The sequence below is a fragment of the Podarcis gaigeae genome (genome assembly GCF_964106915.1).
Source record: "Podarcis gaigeae genome assembly, chromosome: 10".
Taxonomy (NCBI): Eukaryota; Metazoa; Chordata; class Lepidosauria; order Squamata; family Lacertidae; genus Podarcis; species Podarcis gaigeae.
This window is the reverse complement of record NC_139686.1, coordinates 42,185,116-42,204,922: the sequence shown is the minus strand read 5'-3', so window position 1 is coordinate 42,204,922 and position 19,807 is coordinate 42,185,116. Positions and strand designations below refer to the sequence as shown.

The 19,807-nt window shown below is 37.7% G+C and overlaps 1 protein-coding gene across 31 annotated transcripts in view; it reads right to left on the bottom strand.

Moving 5' to 3' along the window:
- Window positions 1-4,202: 4,202 nt before the first annotated feature.
- The window catches only part of OSBPL8 (oxysterol binding protein like 8), a 67,884-nt gene continuing 52,279 nt past the window's right edge, over window positions 4,203-19,807 (bottom strand). For all 31 annotated transcript variants that reach the window (XM_083699149.1, XM_083699150.1, XM_083699124.1 and 28 more), the window contains 13 exons: window positions 19,460-19,644; window positions 18,652-18,733; window positions 17,253-17,351; window positions 15,480-15,576; window positions 15,128-15,226; window positions 13,902-13,999; window positions 12,558-12,647; window positions 11,929-12,065; window positions 11,482-11,667; window positions 11,090-11,177; window positions 10,010-10,109; window positions 9,646-9,748; window positions 4,203-8,495 (listed from right to left, as the gene is read on the bottom strand). In XM_083699149.1, coding sequence (XP_083555275.1) covers window positions 8,360-8,495; window positions 9,646-9,748; window positions 10,010-10,109; window positions 11,090-11,177; window positions 11,482-11,667; window positions 11,929-12,065; window positions 12,558-12,647; window positions 13,902-13,999; window positions 15,128-15,226; window positions 15,480-15,576; window positions 17,253-17,351; window positions 18,652-18,733; window positions 19,460-19,644 — 1,500 coding nt within the window. In that variant the 3' untranslated portion in view covers window positions 4,203-8,359. The remainder of the gene's footprint in view (window positions 8,496-9,645; window positions 9,749-10,009; window positions 10,110-11,089; window positions 11,178-11,481; window positions 11,668-11,928; window positions 12,066-12,557; window positions 12,648-13,901; window positions 14,000-15,127; window positions 15,227-15,479; window positions 15,577-17,252; window positions 17,352-18,651; window positions 18,734-19,459; window positions 19,645-19,807) is intronic.

Here is a 19,807-nt window from a genome sequence, read left to right as displayed (position 1 = left end):
TGTTTTCTGTTAACACAACAGCATCTCACTGCAGAATATGTGTTTGAACACTAATTAGAGGCATTGTGTATCTCACTAAATGCTGCTGCGCAACTCTCATGCGTACCTTGCGATTTTCAGACTTTCTCCTTACAGCGCTGAGTCATATCTAGCATTCTCACCATTTTCTGTAGCATTTTCAGTGCTCTGGAAAGCACAAGCACTTTGCTCAAGAACATGAAATACCAACCCAAAGCAAGTAACAGAGTGCAGCTGAAGAGCAGGCCGCTTCATCAAACCAACCCAAACACTTCTCTTAGCAGCAGGCAGTAGAAGCTGGCAAAATCCTGAGGTAGTTCCATAGTAAACATTGCCTAATAATAATAATATTTGCACCCCTACCATCTGAGTAGTCCCACCCACTAAGAAGCCTAGGAAGGCCTGAACAATTAATTTCCTGTGACTTGCAAAAAGCTCTCCTCTACTGACAAACACTAAAATGGATAAGCCGTTCTTTTCTTTTACACAGTCATTAACATTTTCCTGTCGTTTCACACCTCATAGTACTATTTTGATGTTACTGTTCTTTGTGTGTTTCATTGGTTTCTGCAGTCCAGATTCGAAAAGCCTAAGACTGATTTTGAGGGGGGCAAATCTCTCCCAGAAAGAGCAGGCTAGATAAGGTTTTGCTCAAGTGTGCCTATTTTCATCAGTTGGACCGACTAGAGAAACTAGGGTTCAAATCCCAATGAAACTCACTGGGTGACCCTGGGCCAGTCACTGCCTCTCAGCCTAACCTACCTTGTTGTTGTTGTTTATTAAATTTATAAATTTATATACCACCCTTTATCAAAAGCTCCCAGGGCAGTAGACAACATTAAAAACATCTTTTAAGGAACATAGTAATAATAGCATAATAATAAAGAGCATAATAATAAAATAATCATAACAGTCGTCATCGTCCCCTTAAATAGACCATAGATTATTTAATGGCCGAAGGTCTGGGTAAAGAGGAATGTGTTTTCCTGGCGCCTAAAGACATGTTGTAGCACCCTGCTTGTGGTTAACGCTTAGCTGGAATGAAATATTCAACGCAGCAATAGAGAAATTAAAATAGTAATTTATTTGTCAGACAAATAAATGAGAGGCACAGTGGTATATGGTTACCAAGCTCTGGCCTGGCCTCCTGCCATTCTGGCCAGCACTTATATTTCCTTAATCCAGCCCCCTTGCTCCTCCTGTGGCTGCCTCTGTCCAATCAGCCTGGTTGAAATTCCTATTGGCTGTTTGCTAGAACCAATCACAAAAGATACACCCATTTCCTTATGCCCTTTTATGGGAAACAAAAAGCTATATATTCTTCTATCTATAAATGACAAATAAGTAGTAATATATCTTACATGTGTCTCAACAAGGAATCTTAATTACCAGCTCACCTCTTGCCCTCCTTGCCCTATTGCCTTCCAAAACAGATGGTTAATCTTAAATTTTTATCTTAAACTTTTATCTTAAACAGATGTCAAGGATCTTGAGTTCACATCAACATTGAAAGATCTCCTTCATTTGGAGGTCTTTAAACAAAGGCCTGATAACCATAATGTTTCCTGCTTGGCAGGGGGGCTGGGCTGGTGGCTGACTTAATTCTCAGGATAGTTACAACTCTTACAACTATATGAAATAAGAATCCATCATTTCTTAAATCCTTTGCATAATTACATTTAAGCCAATATATTTAATACATAACATAAATAACCTTTTAAAAGGAAAAAAAATCTTAAAAGGATCTCAGTTTAAGAAAGAAACAACTTTAGAAAAGACTTCCAAAAATACTCTCTCCCTTTCTGCCAGCTATTTGCTCTTGGCCTTTTAACCTTAGGAAAATATGGCTCAAGTTTAATGGGAGGCACATGGTGTTATTTTACTATTTACCCACTCTTAATTATGTTTATCTCTGCTTTTTTATATTCTGTAACATGCAAGGTCAGTGTCCTGCTCTCAGCCTGTAATTCCTTTTTTTACGACTTTGAGAATTGTTTTCTGCTATAAATCAGGGGGCCCCCTTGTCCAGGAGAATAAGCATCTTGCCAAGGTTCTTTAGGCAGCTGGTCTTCTGCCTGGCATGAAACATTTGAAAATCTTTAAGCTCTTTTTAAGATACAGGCCCTGATCGAAATATAAGCTTTGATAAAAATGCAGGCTTATGATTAGATGCCTCAATGTAATGGAGCCAGGCGATTCTCTCTGCGAGGAGCATTGCACAGATGGGGAGCCACCCCACAAAAGGCCCGTTCTCATGTTGCCACCCTCCAAAATACCAGGCAGGGTTCAAGGATCCTTTCAATTGCAGCAAATTAAATTAATGCCACCTGCCCTCCACAGTGAGGGGTGGGGATGGAAAGAAAGGCAAACATGGAACTTTACCCCACACCCTTTTGCAAGATTCCTGTACCTTTAAAAGCCTGATGGTGACAAGACTCCCGTCCTGACAATGTGGAGTCTCTTCAGGATTTGCACCCCAGGCCGTTGCTTTGAAAGCCTGCTGGTTGGATAGCAGCACTGCAGCACTTGGGTTGAAAAATGGTGGGAGCACTGGTGATTTATTGGAATTATTATTATTATTATTATTATTATTATTATTATTATTATTATTATTATTTCTTAGTATTATATATGCAGTGTTTTTTTCTTTTAAAAAATATGTTTGGGGGACTTTCATTCTGACTCAAGAAAACCGCCATTTTATAGTTCAAGTCAGGGAAAATAAATACAGTAAATGGACAAAAGTACAAAGAACATGCATTACTCATATTGAAATATTGCCCCTCAGTGAGGCCAAACTTTCATCTGTAAAACACCACACATCCACATTCCACACTGCTTCACACATTAAACGCTCGCTTCCGTCTGAGATTCAGGAAACACTGTGACAGGGAATGATGCTGTCATTGGGGGTAGCAATGGAAGTGACGATTCACCGTGCTAGAAAAGAAACGAAAATTTTAAAAAAGTTTCTTCTCCTGTTAAGAGTCACAAAACGTTTAGGGGTATGAACACCTCTGCATCCCCCCAGAAAAAAGCACTGTATATATGTTTCTCTGACCGTTATTGCATTAATATTATGTAAAATGACGCTATAATCGAATGCTATGGGTTTGTTTTCAGAGGCTGTATTAAATTTTACTTAATTAAAAAAATGATTAGTATTATGTGTTTCTCATCATATAACAGCAAGCAAAGGGATGTTTGCGATGTTAGTAATGATTTACTTTCTTGTATAAGAATAGCATGACTTTTTTTGGCAGAGAACTCCTCAGGGATCCAATTTGTTACAAAGGTTGGTTATTATTATTTAATGTACTGCTGTTATAAAAACTGAATAAAAATACTTTAAAAAAAAAAAAGCAGCAGCAGCCAGGTCGGAGTACTACATTTCCAAATTGCCTATTCTTCAACCTTTTTACAACAAACCAGGCTCTTGAGCTTCTATGCTTTCGTCTTCCAGCCCAGTTAACTTCTGTTCCAGGGGCCGCTGAGGAGGTGGGCAAGATGGCACCATTATCTCCAAGCACTGCACTGAAGAACTGGAACTTCTAACGCTGGCCTTTTGTTTTCCCCTCGACCCCTCGAGGTACCTACTGCATCCACATTGGGAGGCTTTGAAATGGTTCTGCTGAAAAATTACAAAGCATATAATGGGCCAGAATGGTCTTATTTGCAATGGGGGGAGGGGCATTTGCTTTGGGACAGGTATGGGCCAGCTTTTGGGGGCTAGTGGGGACATTTCAAGTTTTGAGACTGCTGTGGGCTCGTCACAAAATGGCATGGCTCGATGCAACATGGCTGCCCAGAAGGAAGGCATGGCGCAACGTACAATGAGAGAGTACTTGGCTGAAGCTTCACCGATAATTGTGCTTCCATATCAGAAAAGGCTTAATCTGTTGAATTTCTGCCTGACACAGCTCTTAAAGGCACGAGAACCCCGTTTTCAACAATTATCAACCCTAAACTAAAGCGTGGCTTAGTGACTAATTCATGTAGGGGTGCACAAGGAGGAGAGGTCTAATGAAGAGAAATATTTCACTGTAGCTTTTCAGTTTTTATATGAATGTGCAGTAGCAGGGTTTTTTTAACTCAATATTTTAACTTTGCATTATAAATGAGTCTTCTCAAGAGTAGCAACAACTTTTAGGTGCTGGTTTCAGCCATACAAAACAACTCAAGTGTACTGTTCTTGATCACAGCTCTTTATTTTATTTCTTCAAGTGTACAAAACTATTGACCAATGGTAGAGCTTTAAATTTACAAATGGCCTTTTAAACAAGTTGGAACTCAGCTGTACATTTAAGCATGCAACACACAATTTCCACTTCTTTTAAAGGAATTACTTGCTTCTCTTATCACACTGCATGCAGCATGATTTTTTTTAAAAAAGAAAACAGTGCAATAATAATGCTACTTTACATGATATGTAGAAACAAAAAACTTTCATGAATAGGGTTTTCTTCTCTCTATATATATAAAATATGTGCATTAACATTCACATTGTCTGACATAACTTCTTACTTTTCCTTACATATATTGTATGCACTGGATTAACCACTGGTCTGTACAGCTTTAGTAAAACAGCCGATTTTCAGTTAAAAAAGTGTAACAGTATAAAAATCCAAGCAATGTGTTAAAGTAAAAAAAAAAAAAAAAATGTGGTGGGAACTGTGTGAAGCTCAAAAACTAAAGAATGTGAACAAGAGTTCAAGAATAGCAGAATGCTTTATATTTAAAAGTGCTTTGCAGATTTGAGCCAAAGTTTAAATCCACTAAAAGTATTTTTTGGTTCACACAAGGAAGCTATTTGATTAGAAGTGTTCTTTTCCACAAGCTCCATCAAGAATTGGAGACCTAGTTTTCTTTCAATTCTTAGTAATTTTCCTCCTCACATCCCACACACACTTTTGTTCACAAAATTTTATTTTCTCAGAATGTTTTGACCCATGACAACCAAAGTGAAGCCAAAATAATCTGTCTGTGATGTTATGATTTTTATTATGGCTATTTTTGTAGTATCACAAACAAAGCATTGCAGCTTCATTGTACACGAAGACACACTCCAAAATCTGGAGATCTTGTTGGGTCCTAGTAATTACTAGTTATTCAAAGAAAAGAAATATTTGATGTGTTCTTCAATAAATGTACCATATCTTTTTCAAATTGTTTGTCTGAAAGTTAATATTGGAAATATAGCAACTTCCAAGTTTAATGAATAGATATGGCACAACCTTGACAACATTGTTATCATAAACACACCTTATCTCTGTGTGAATTCCATCAAGGCACTATTACAATACTCAAGTTTCTGATGGCCTGCTCTCAAAAGATGCCCAAAAATTGAGGATACAGTAGAAACATAGCAGTCACAAGAGTTTAGCAGTTAAGTATTCTATTTACAATAGGATAAAAACCATGAAGAAAGAGTTGTTAAAGCAAGTAACTACCATCGTGGTAGATGAGATGAATGTATTTAACTCTCATTCCATTTCATTAACATTGAATTGGCAAGAAGTTTTTCCCCAAAGGCACAGGAGGGCAGTGAACTGTAACATCCTTTGATACATACAGATTAGCTGTTAGAATGAACTTTTCATGAAAAGAAAGCATGCTGTACTCCTATAAGGGATGCTTAATAGTTAAAAACTAACTTAACACGTGACTCACAAGTTTTTGTGTATTGCCAGAACTCTATTTACTACTTTACATCCAACACATTTAGTTTCTTTTTAGGTATGTTAATGGTTACATGGCATATTAAAGGCTTATAGTGCATTTCTTTTAAACAAACAGCCATAAATATGGCAGTAACAAGCAATTCTGAATATTTTCTACTTCTGTACATAAAATATACACAACTGAGTGAGAAATCAAGTGCTCTGCTTTAAATACTAAAAATTAGCAGGGGCGTCATTGCCTTCAGAGTTCTACAAACTGTACAATCAGGGTTTTTAGAACTATGTGCAGAAAACAGTTGGTCTGAAGGAATTTAAGGTCGTATACACATAGCTAAATATTATATATGAACAAACTAGGCCTATAATCAACCACATTGTATAAAAAAAATAATCAGGCAATAAATTCCTTTGTTTTGCTCAGCCAAGGAATTCTGTAAAGGAGCAAAGCAGGAATTTAAATTTTAAGAGCTGTGCTTTTTATATTTGAGACAGGAGAAGACAGGACTCTTGTGACTTAACTTTGCCACAGAAAGTTTTCTTAAAAGCAAATAAATAATGAAATGCCCCAAAGAATAAAGCAATTGAATACGTTTTCCAGCTCTACAAAAAAAACGCACGAACAGAACATATGTGCAAGCAGGCAGACATAGAATATATTACGTATGCACATTAAGCAGACAGGGGTGAAAGTCCAGTGAAAGCAAGTTAACATAACAGTTTTGACCACTGGGTATTGCAGTGTATGAACAGCTAGTTGTCCCAAATGCTCACTAATACATATAGATCATCAACCTCAGCATAAATATTTGGTGGTGCTATCTTCACCGGAGTTCTTTTACCAACTTGTATTTGTAACTATGACAGCATCCCAGGCAATCTGTAAAGCATCCAGCTATGCAGACTAAACTGCCTGCTACAACCACATTAAATCTTAACTTTTGATTTGCAGCACTAGAAACCTGTTAATACACTGTTATGGAATTGTGTGTTAAGTGTGCTTTATTTGATGTGTATTTAAAGATGATTTTTAAAATTTGGATTTGGCAAAAAGTCCACAAGGCAGAACAAAAGGGAAAGACAGGCAAGACCAGGATGGGCAGCCTGTCCAAATATTGCTGGACTCTTAACTCTTCACTTTTACAGCCAGTAATGATGGGAGTTAAGAGTTCAACAACATCTGGAGGGCCACAGGTTCTCCATCTTGGGCTGGACATATGCAAATATTAAACCAGAAAGATTTGAATCCAGGATATCTTACTCTGCTTAAGTTGTTTTAGTCTACATAACAAAAGTAGTAAATTGACAGCTTCTTATATAACATTTGACTGCTAAATTGATTGACAGCATGCCACATACGCATGTCTTACTGAAAGAATTTATATTTGCTGTAAAATAAGATCACTGAAAATTGGGACATCCGACTTTTCTGCATGTTGCCTTGCATCTTAAATTCGTACTATATATGCCAAGTAAACAAGCAGAATAGGAGGACTAAAAATTGGTTTTGAACAGATTTGTCTTTTGGAAATTTGAAAGCATCCAGTAAGACTTGAAGACTAGGTTTTTTTCATTTACAGTGAATGCTAAGATCTAGGCCCCCTCAAAGCAAATGTTTATAAACAGCACTGTGTGGGAATTACCTGGCTCCTGGGATTTATTCTTGAAACGCTGAGGTTGCTACCCAAGACTGTATATTATAGCATAACTGTTCAGACACAATTACATTCAGATGGCTCAAATGGCTCCATTAAACCCAATGTTTGTTGAAAACCATGCTGATGCTTCATTACCCTAGAAAGTCTTTTCTGGTATCAAACAGAACCGTTTTTCTACCCCAACAGTAACCATGGCTTCCACTGTCTGCACCTCAACATAATGAGTTTCTGAAACTGTTCACTGTATATTACAGCACCTTGCAATTTGCCAACAGACAATGCTGTTTGGGAAGAAATGAACTGAATGTTGCTGAGCACACAAAGCTCTCTCTTTGGACTGTTGTAATGGTATTTCTCCTAAATTCACTAATGTGATCAATGGAATTCCATTTTCATAAACTAAGGAAAACTGCAGATAAGTAACAATCACAGAAATGTGCGATTAATGAAATGTTGGACTAATTGCGTAAACATCTTTTAATGACAATGAACAACTGAGTAGTTTAATCTTTTTACCACTATTAAGTTTCCAAATGAGTATCACTGGATATAATTTTCCTAATGAATGTATGAAGACCATAATTCCCACTAAACTCTGAAGACGTTTTAGGTTAGAATTCACTTGTTTTGTTAATATGACCACTGGAGATTATATGATTACAGTGAAGAAAGATATGTGTTTTTGAATTCCCAGACTGCTATATTCTGTACTGGTATTTATCAGAGCAGTCTACAACACTTTAGAATATGCAAGGCAGTTATCCAGCGTTTTAAAGATGCAAAGAGAAAGGTACTGGTATGTAAGCATTGTCCATGTCATCTGGATAGGACGGAATATAACGGACATTGCTCCATTTGAGCACAGCCTTTTAAGGCCAAGACTTAAATCTTCTGTGTCCCTGTGTTTTAGATAATATTGCCTTATTTGACGCCACACCAAGATGAAAATATGGTCCCACGAAGAACATGATATTTCCACTTCATATATTCATCTGTCCAGTTATTCTATTTAAACCAGTAATTGATAGTAAGCTGCAGGAGAATCATTAGTAAAATGAAGACATAGTGCTTGAAGTTAAAGAAGTTATTATCTGGAGTCTGTGAGCTTGAAGTCATTCTGGTTCTTAGAGCTGTGATGTCTCTGCAAAAAATGTATGAACAAAAGAGGTGAATTCAAAAGGTTGCTAATTCTGAAATCAGCACCACAGAAGTTATTAAAATATCACGTACTAAATACATGGCAATTAGATCAGGATTTGTTCCAGCTATTTTAGAAATTACTACAGTACTGATTTTCACCAGCATCAGAGGCCACAATTAGAGCCTTGGGATGAAACCCCAAGATCTAAAAATGGGGGACCAAAGGGGGTGGGGTTCACTTTAGAGCTGGCACAAATATGTGGGCCCAACTTCTATAAGCTCCAACAGTGAAATATTTGGAAATTTCTGCTCCAAAGTAACTTTTGCAAAAGCATATATTTGGCTATTTGGGGTATGAGTAAAGCAAAAGACAACTGTTTTAGGGATGGTAAAAAGTGAACAAAAAGAAATAACACATGACTGTACTGTAAGCAATGCTCCTATACAGTTGCCATTAATTTCAAAGGGATTTGGCGAGAAACACACATTAGATCGACTCCTTGTTTAGAAAGCTAAAACAGAGTCACATTTTTGGTCTGTGAAGCTTTAATGAGTTTCAGTAGCAGATCTATCAACTAAAGTTTTAGTTAATCTACCATAATAATAATATAGAAATTTCTGGTATTCCACTTCTTCAATGTGGAAGATTAGACCTAGATATTAACTCTCATGTGATAGACAAAAATGTCTGATAACTATTCTTGGGAACATAAGAGATCTTATGATCAAATGCTGTCTTGTTTTGGCCGAGACAAACACAAGAAACAAAACAGAGGATGAATATTGTGCAGATCTAAAGGATGCACTGAGGCACCTGAGACAAGTACTCCATGAAACAAACATGGAATTTTCCTACTACTGAACAAAACATGGGTAGAGACACAATAAAACTAGTGAATTCCTGTTCCACCCCACAAGTACAAAGAAACTGGTTAAAGAAAGTTCGGAGATTATATTGCATTCATTTAAGAAACTGGTCATGCCTCACTAAAGAAGCCTGATTTACACCTTTGAGAACTGATGACCTACCAGGATGATTTGATATAATGTATTTATTTAGCAGTTGATTCACGTATAAATAAGTGGCGTTTTTTATTTTGAACAAAGCACTCGCGGTAAAAACAGACAGAAAAACTTTCAAAAATACACACCTTCTAATGTCTTCTTGCGTCTCTCTTATAGATTCAATGGCACTTTGCAGTTCACCAAGGTCTAGCGTCTTCTTTCGGATTCTTGCACTGTGTTTGTGTTGCCCTTCAGAAGTAATTCAAATAATGCAAGACAGGTTAAAGAATGGAAATCTTTAAAGGCGGCAAATGCTTTTAGTTCACCAAATAAAATCACACAACTTTTCTCTTTTTCTGCCTTTCATAACTCAGGACAAAAAAACCTGTTCCCAATACTAAAATAAATGCATCGTTTTACAACACAACCTCTTTAGTCTAAAGGAGAACGAAGTAAAGGCATGTATCTACTACTGCATTCTATCTGAAAAAAAGGATAATGTGAACTTACCTTCACTACCAGAGGAGTCCTGATTATCGGGTTCTGGCGATGAGAAGCCACTCTCCCCTTTCTTCGATTTTGCAGATCTCTTTATTTTTGCAACACTAACCTGCAATTCATAAGACTTATCTGCTCAGTAACAAGACAGATAAAACACTTGCTGTGACAACCTGCTTTGATATTAGAAAGAGGTCAGTCTGTTCATAATGTTGACAAGGCATTGTGCTCTTTAGAGTGGTCTCTGTAAGGCTGGAGGGATTGACTCTGGTTGTTGTGAACTTTGTGGGGTGGAAGAAACATCTGACCATGTTATATGAGACTGATTGAGGTATATGAACGAAAGAGAGCCTCTGCTTCATAGGATTAGTGATCTGGGTACTGCTAATCTGTTCTTAAGGGCTGCTCTTTGAGACCAAAACCTCTGGGGCTTGGTGTTGGAGATTCTATGGATATTTTTGAGAGATACAAGGATTTATAAAAGGCTGTGAAGGAAGTGAAATAATACTGTTTCCAGTAATGGGGCCTTTCCTTTTGGCCTTGCAATACCATTAAACCCAGGGAGAAGGAGGAGAAATCAACAACCAACTTTCATGTTTCAAATGCAAGGTAAGGATGGGAAGGAGTTATGCTGACTGCCATTTAGCTTCTTCAGTTCTGCTAACAATGAAGAAGAAGAGTTTGGATTTGATATCCTGCCTTTCACTCCCTTTTAAGGAGTCTCAAAGCGGCTAACATTCTCCTTTCCTCCCCCACAACAAACACTCCGTGAGGTGAGTGGGGCTGAGAGACTTCAAAGAAGTGTGACTAGCCCAGGGTCACCCAGCAGCTGCATGTGGAGGAGCGGAGACGCGAACCCAGTTCACCAGATTACGAGACTACCGCTCTTAACCACTACACCACACAGGCTCTCTACCTGATGATAAGCAAGGAAATGAACTTTCCTTGCTTATCATCAGGTAAGAAGGAAGGATTTCATTACAATTTTAATCTCCCCAAGGCAAGTGGCCATGAGGCAAATATTGAACTTTGCATTCTAAAGGATAATCTGCTATTCTTTACTTGTCCACTTAATATCATACAAGAGCTTACCATTGGTGTCCGATGTCTGACTTTTGTTTGGATAGCACAATCTTTTTCAAACTGTATCATATCATTCAGTGGATCCCAAGGTCTTGTGCTGTGGGCAACAGAGAATGGACACAGTACAAGTTAAGTAAGTCTATTCAAAAAGAGAAAAAATAATAATCCTGTTTCTTTTCAAAATGCAAGGTACTAGCATTTCATGAAGAAGATCAAGAATGGAATATGCATCTTGCTGATTTGGAGGGTCTCTTCATCTAAAGGAAAACATTATCTGATATATCTGCATGAAGGATCAAATTACCAGTCAGAACTATAGCCAAGTATGTAGTATGTGACAAGCTGTTTCAAAATTGTTTGCTAGTATCCCAAGTAGAAAGGGAAAGCAAACCAAAACTTACTCTGCAAATCTGTAGTTCCATTCCCCTGTGAGTGGATCTGGCTCAAACAGTTTGCATACCCACTCTTCATCTGCAAGTTTCCTTTCTTTGGCAGCCTTTCTCTGTGCTTCTTCAAGAATACATTTCTCCTGAGTTGCTTCTGATTGGTCTTTGTTATTTATAGCTCGGGTCACATGTTGCCAAAGTCTAGCACATACAAGTAATACAACTGTTAAATATCATTGCAAGTTTATTTCTGCTGTATCATCTGAACAAAACTTACAATTACCACATAAGCTTGATTTCAATTTGTTACCTATTTTAGAAATTATTTCTCCAATTTACTCCAACTCAAGTTCCTGAATTTTTTGCTGTACTATGTTTTTCACCCTCCACCCTTCCTGCTTCCAGCCATTAGCTGCATGATGCTTGCTATGTATTAATCTATAAGGTTTAATATGAACTTACTTCTCTGACTCAAAGTCACCTTGCTCCTCAAACTTCACTGTGTATCTTCTTAATCTGCGCTGTCTGATCTCGGGTGTTGGATTCCAAAATGTCTCTGAAACATCTGTCTTTTTGTCCCTAATAATAACTTCACTGTCCTGTAATGTTTAACATATTAGATTACTTTGTAGTCAAAGAGTAAACAATCTTACAAAGTCAATAAGAACAAAGACTTCCTTCAGAAAGTCACTTTTTGCAACCATGAGGTTTGTTTTGCCAGTTTGGCATATGTGGTTGGGGACAATTTAAAGTCAAATCTGAAAATAGATCTCTTATTTCAGCAAGAGGAACGTGATTTAAGGGAACCTGATTTACTTTCAGTCAGGTTTTGACCTCAGATGCAGTACTTCTGCAAAACTTTTTGCTACCAATGGAATCTAGAAAACAAAGAATCTGAAGTGGAAGTTCAAATTTTTGAAAGGCCTCTGAAAAGGTACAATAAATATTTGATCTGAACAGCAATTAGGGTAATCAAAGGGGGATTGGGGGGGAATGTGTCATTCTTAACAGCATTATGTACCAATAATTCAATGAATGTAAGAGAAATTTTAAAGGGCTACCCAACAATTGAAAATAAACATGAAACTCACCCAGTGGCCTTCCAGAGTAGCTAGCACTTCTTTTCCGAGTTTAATTTTCCCCATTATCTGATTAACACTGTCATTGCTGCCCAAAAATGGCTATTAAAGAAAAAAGATTAGATGCTTGATAATGCTGTGTAGAACTTTATAAGATAATGTCTCAGTTAACACATTGCATTATGCCAATATTTTAAAACATATGATGGTTTAATGTAAAAGTTCCCATAGTGCTCCTTCCTTACACCTATTGTGCTGCAGATGAAGTAATCCAAAGGGAGGCTTGCCATGTCTTCTGAACCTAGGCACCTAGTTTGTTTATTCCCAAATCATGAGCAGAAACCAATATTTGTTCTACTGCTTGTGGTTTGTTTGGTGGGAAACCAAAAGCTCATGTTCAGAGGACACAACAAGCCAGATTCTGGCATGTTTGGTCTGCAGAAAATGACAGCAGTAGTAGAGAAGTTCTTTGGGAACTTCTGAGCAGTGTGCACCAGGATGCTGCTCATTCACATCAATGTACTCTTTATTTAAAGTAGGGTTTTGTGTGACAAGCAAATTAGGCTACTAAAAGCTGCTAAGAGGTTTCTGAAATGTCAGCCTAACATGTTTCAAAGATAATGTCTGTCATCATTCCCCCAGAACTAAGTAGAACCAAATACTGAACTCTTCTTCCATTCCTTGAGAGATATCTGAAGAAAATTATCCACAAAGAAAAATTATGCTGGAAGTGCACAGAACACATCATGACTAGAGCAACTACTAACTATGGCATTGAGCTACAGAAGTATTAAATTTACTTTATTTTTATGTAAATCAGTGCTGGGGGGATCTATGGCCTCTGGATGCTGTTGGACTACGGTTCCCATAATCCCTGGTGTCCAACACCATCTGGGAGGCAGCAGGTTCCCCATCTCTGGGTAAAATGAATGGATTAATATAAAAGTCTTGTTTTCCTCATAGTTTCTAAATAAATGTTATGAACTATTCTACTGATTAATAAATACAGCTAACTTTGGGTCAGATTTAAAAAAAAAAAAAATAGAGTGATTTTTTTGTCCAAAACTGTAATATGCTTAAGGGTTGTGTTGTTTACTGATAAATACGTCTCACTAAGTTCAATAGGTAAGTGTGAAAAGATTTGCAAGGTACTGGGTGGTTTATTATGATGATCATCACCATCACCACTAATATTCAAAGGTTGCTTCCAGCATTTAAAAAATAAACTAGGCCAGTAAAAGAGGTCTCATTTCCTCTGCAGAACCAAAAGAATGAATGCACTACTTTGTATGAATTACATGTCTACCCATTTTCTAACACTAAATCCTCTGGTGCCTATAAACAGGTTTGACTAACCTTTAGCTTGAATTCAAGTGCTGCACTGTATCCGGTTTTCTCACATGTGATGCTAACAGTTCCTCCAAGCTCTAAAGTCATTGTGCCATACAGAATTCCTGTTAAGAAAGAACTCGTTTTAATTCTAATTCTGTTACAAAGCTACCTCCATTTTGTACTTCCATTTCTACCTACAGTATAATGAAAGATGGTATACTAAAGCCCATGTCTTTTGTTACATTCCAAGAAAAATTAACTGACGGCAAGATGGATATCAAGAGGAAAAATCCACCAATGTGGCTAATCCTTTTCTTTAAAAAGCCACTGTCTATCAAAGGCTCATAAGCCCTCAAGCAACAAAGTCAGCAGAAATTTTCAGCTGGTTAAATTCAAAAATACTAAAATCCTCACTGGAAGACATTACTTATTGGAAGTAATTATTTAGAAGACATTTATTCTACTGCTTTATCTTCTCTGCAGAAATTCAAATTGTTTATAAGTTCAAATATGCATAACTACTGTGTGATAACCAACAAAGTAACTCTGCTGATTTTAATGAGTCTGCTTTGAGTGTGACCAATGTTTGCTATCGTTCACTGTATGTAGCGCTGTGTCCTTCATTGTCCTGTTCTTAGGTATACAGAGAATGCCCTCCAAATGTCCCAGCGCTGTGCAAAGCTCAGTATGACCTACAGCTATCAATTTCTCTCCCCTTGGAGACTCACAACCCTAATCTTCTTTTAGAAATGATGCAAACTATCTGGACTGTTCTTTCACAGAGGGCTCACTTTTGCATTGAGTAGGAGGGTTTTAACATATTTTAAGTTCCATCTATCATGTATACCCCATTATTCAATCTTACATGAAATAAAGGACACTGCTGAATGAAGAAGGAATTTTGCAGACAGAATGTGTCTGCCAAATTAGGGAAGGACCAAATTCCCCCCCCCCCAAAAAAAATGATTTTTTTGTGTGAAAATTGGGTCATACTCTAGTCCATGATTTCTCATGGGCCAAAACAAGCAACAGTTATTTTTTAGCAATCATTTTTCTCCCTGAGTTATGGTTATGAGCAAACGAAGAAACAGTAGTCATTTCTTCTCCAGTTTCTTCCATACAAATCGGCCCAGACCCAGACTTTGTCTCATTCTCAAGCTACCTGTGCTTGCCAGAAGGAAGGGAAAGAACTTGTAACAAGAATGGATAGTAAGTACTGTAGGCTGGATTGGCCAAACTGGTATTTTTACCTTTACAATGTGCATATGGCATGGTCATTACATATTCCTCTCCTCTGTTTAGGAACAGCAGCCGTCCTTCACCATCCAGAATGGCAGATAATGAATTTCCTGAAAGACAATAAAATGTTAAGATTCAAAGAAGCACATCCAGAGAGTGTACAAGACTAAATAGTGTCCTCACAGAAAATTCTGTAGATTAATATTAATTTAAAAGAACTATGGTACTCTTTTTTGTGGAGAGAAAGCTATTTCAATTCATTTTTATCACTGCATTCATCAAATTCTTATTATTTAACACACTTTCATCATTAAAAATAGGCACATTTTTGTAAACACTGAAAAAAGTAACCCAAGATCTTACCGTAAAATTTGGATTTGGCCAAGATATTACCACTAAGGCAAAATCCATCCTTTCGATTGCTTACATAGAAGGCAGATATTGGAGGATGATGAGATACCTGTTGAAAGCAACGTAATTCAATATAAGCAGGTAAGTTGCTGTGAAAATCTGTGGCAACAAGCAAAGGGTACAGAAAAATTATAATTTGGAATCCTATTCACTAGGTATGTGGATGTAATTCACCAAATATGCAGCTACACACCTAGTATTATTGAAGATACTTGTGCAAAAACATGACATCAACATAATTAAAGTAACGAACTAACCAGAAACCTGCAGTAGTTATGACTGCTGATAATTGGCTTATTGTTAAAGAGAAAGTAATAGTTACAAATGAGTCAAACTGAGATACACATGCACATACCTCACTATTGCATTTCAGGCACCAGTTTTACTACCAGACAGAGCCACTATATTTTCTTAACAATTACTTATTATTTTGCCCTTAAATTAGCATTCCACTCATAAACTCTAGTCTGTTGTGGAGAACCCATCAAACTTGAGATACTCAAACATATATTCCAAAAGAATATTTACACATGGGCTAGAAAATTTGAGAACTGTAACATGTTATTCTTAATTAAGATGCGAAGTACAAACAAGTCATATCCAAATATAGAGAACCCTTCTCAAACTTCACAAGTGAGTTCTCAAGTGAGTTGATTGCACATGTCCTGCATATAGACACATATATCACCACAACGCTTGCCTTCAGATTATCAAACTTTGTGAAACAAGTTTACGGGTTTCAAAACATCACCTAGCATATCAGAAAGAACCTCAAATTTTGTTAGAATTCCCGGCTCCATGATTGCAGTCATGGGATTTTTGTTTTTCACATGACGGTATATGTTTTGACTCCACAGAGTGGGAAGTGACGGAGACAGAACGTTTGTGTTACTGTGTTCCATGAAGTGGGACTATTGCCCTTTGTTCTTTTTCTCTTTGTTGTCTGATGCTAGAGAGAGAGGGAGCCATGTTGCAGCGCTCCATGTGTGTTTATATGTAAATAAAGTAGATTAGCCAACATGCTGAGTTGCTGAGGTCTATCGAGCGCATGATGCGCAAACTCTGCAGATCCCTAAGTGTGCCAGTTGGCATCAGCCGCTGTGATGTTCGGGCAGAAGAAAGCTTTTGAAGCTCCCAAACAATCGACCAGGAGGGAGGGAACATGCCAGTCGGGCATGTGTCTCTGCCAAGGTCCTACTCGAGTGTAGGCTGAACTCCTGACAACAACTCAACAAAGACTTGGGATGACGTTGGCTGAGAGATTCCTGTTGACATTTGAAGGAGATCTTCACAGTGTCACATGGAGTATTTTGGAATCAATGCCATCAGCAATGGAATCTGTCTAATCTGTGCAGTTAATATTCTTTGGGAAAATATGTTTGATGTATATCCCAAGTCTGATGGGTCTTCCACCATAAAAACTGCAGTTCTGTACACCTTTGTATGAAAGATTTATATGATCTGAAGAGAAACCAGTCACTTGTCCTTTTGGTGTTTCCTTCAACATAGGAAAGAGCCCTAGGCCTAAAATAATAAGAACCGCAATCTAACTGATATCCCTAAAGCAGGAAAGGAAAGAAGGAAAAATATAACATGCTAAAATAGAAGTGTTATGGTTCTATTATGCCAAGCTCTCCTCTGGTCATCTTCATTTATTTGATGACACTGTAATACAAAATGCTGGTAGTTATTAAAAAACCATGTTTGTTACATCTTTGGTAATACCTGTTCAGCTATATAATAAGTCTTGCTATTTGTTGTTGGATGAACCCACAAGCAACGGAAGGTCTCACCGAGGATAGGGTTGTAGGGTTTTTTAAGTCCCTGAAAAGAGAGACAATTTTTGCTAAGAAAATACATTCCAACTGAAAAAGACGGGCCTAATAGTTTTCAATTCTTAAGTCTTTAAAGGAAAGCCCTATGGTCACATTCTCTCTCAGAATAAGCTAAGGTAAATTTCATATTTGTAGGGCATATAGAGGCACAGCAACTATGGAAATGTATTTATGTGACTCACATTACATTTTATTAAACCAGTCCAGTAGTCAAATCACTAGATAACATTGCCTGCCAACTTTGCACTGTAGTACCACAGTGCTCACATCAAAAGCAGAGAGGCAGCACTGTGTGTTTATTTGACCACGTACTAGTTAAGTATTTGACTGACTGCATTTTTAATCCACATTTCCTCCAAGGAGCTCGAAGTGGTGTGCAGGGTTCTTCCTCTCCCCATATTATTATCACAACATCCCTGTGAGGTAGGTTAGGCTGAGACACTGTGGCTGGCCCAAGGTCACCAGTGAGCTTCATGGCTGAGTGGGGCTTTGAACCCTGGTCTCCCATGTCTCAGTTCAACACTATGCCACGCCAATCCTCCATATGGCATGTATTTCACAGGGACCTTTGCCATAGCTGCTATTTGGTGTCTGAGGAGTCAGTCAACCAGACACAGAGATGACTGATTACGAGTGTTTAGGGAGAAAAAATAATGTGCAAAAAGTATGCCTTTCTTAACATAGAGGACTATATGTACTGATTGCTGTGTATTAGTTGTGCTAGCAAAACGGTTTGCGCAGGAGGATAGAAAACCAGGATGGTTCTCACAGGTAGTTGTGCAACAGACTGCTGAAGCCCTGATACTTTCTGATGTACACACTTGCTGCACAACAAGCTACTGCTAACACAACTATTGTGCTAGATTTTACACTGCACAACCATTATTCTCACCCTTAAGCTGCCACAAGAGCTGTCACTATTTTGGGGCTGAGGGTAAAACTGACCAACGGACCACCCTCCAGAAGCCACATGGTATAGTGAGCCAAAAGTGTTCATGGTCACAGAAGACCTTTATAATTAAATTAAATTTTTAATTCAGGAAGGTGAAGAGTAGCAGAAAAGGGCCCTCTTTAACCTACCCTGCCAGCTACAGATATAACCAACAAACACCATGATTAAAGCCACCACCCTACCATCCTACAGGCTTATTATACTAGTATCCAGAAATATCCTTCATGAGTATATAGGCAAATTTTGATCTGCACCAAAGTGTATGGGGGTGGGGGCAAGGAAAAAGAGTGAAAGGGGAAGGGATCTGCTATCATAAAAAGTGTTTGGAAAGTGTTACCTTTGGCTTTTTGTAGAATCCTGACAAATACCATTTCACAACTTGTTTCATACGATTGTAAGCATTCTCTTCAAGAGCAGCTCTAGAAAACAAGATTTGTTAAGCAAATCTAAGTACTTTTTTGGGCACAGTCTTTATTTTAATTAAATAACAATGTACAATAAAATTTCAAAACTATTAATATGTGGATAGAGTAAAAAGCAGATCTTGTCTGTACACAATAAAGAGCAGTGTACAAAAGTGTGAAGAAGAACTAATTCAAATGCAAGATGGAAATACAATTAAAGCCAGTAAATATATATAAGAAGGCAGAAGACAAAACAAGTTAAAACTCAAAAAAAATCTTGTGTACAAACTAGAAATAATAACAATGCTAAAATGCCTGAGCAAAGAAGAAACCCTTCACAAAACACTGAAAAACCTGCTGTGTGAAGTCCTTTAGAAAGAAATTCTAAAGTCGGGGCAAAGTCTAGAGCATAAAAGGCCCTCTACCTTGTAAAAACCATAATGAACCCCTAACTAAAGGCAGTACTTGGATCAGCACCTTTCTTGGTGCTCTCAAGACATGGGCAGGTTGGTATGGGAACAGACACTCCTTCAGGTACATGAATCCCAAGGTGCTTAGGACTTTAAAGGTAAGCCCCACAAAAGAAGGGAAAATTCCAGGGGCTAGAAGTATGATTTATTGCAGGCCTGACATGTTTTACAACTTATGAAGAAAGCAATGTTAAAAAAATGCTTCTGGAAACAAAATACTGAGCGGATACATCAAGTTAGTTTTTATTGTAGAGGAATGAAATCAACTCACTCAGATAAGAAGTCTGCATGATAGTAGTAATCAGAGAGTTTATCCAAGAAAGAACGAGTTTCCAAAATAAACGTGGGCAGCACCACCTTGGAGAGGTCCATTCCTGGCCGTACTTGTTTTAGTAATGTCCATATCAAGCTTTTGTTCTCTTCTGATACTGTTTCTGTTTGGGAAGCTTCTCCTGCCTTCAACAACAACAAAGGAGAATAGAACATAAACATGATACTAATTGAAAGAGCACATTTGCAGAAGGTATTTGGTTTTAGTCACTGTGGTTCAAAATTGCCAATGCCTTCTCTATGACGCGGGATGAATTCATATTTATTTTGCATTGGTCAGAGCCCATGT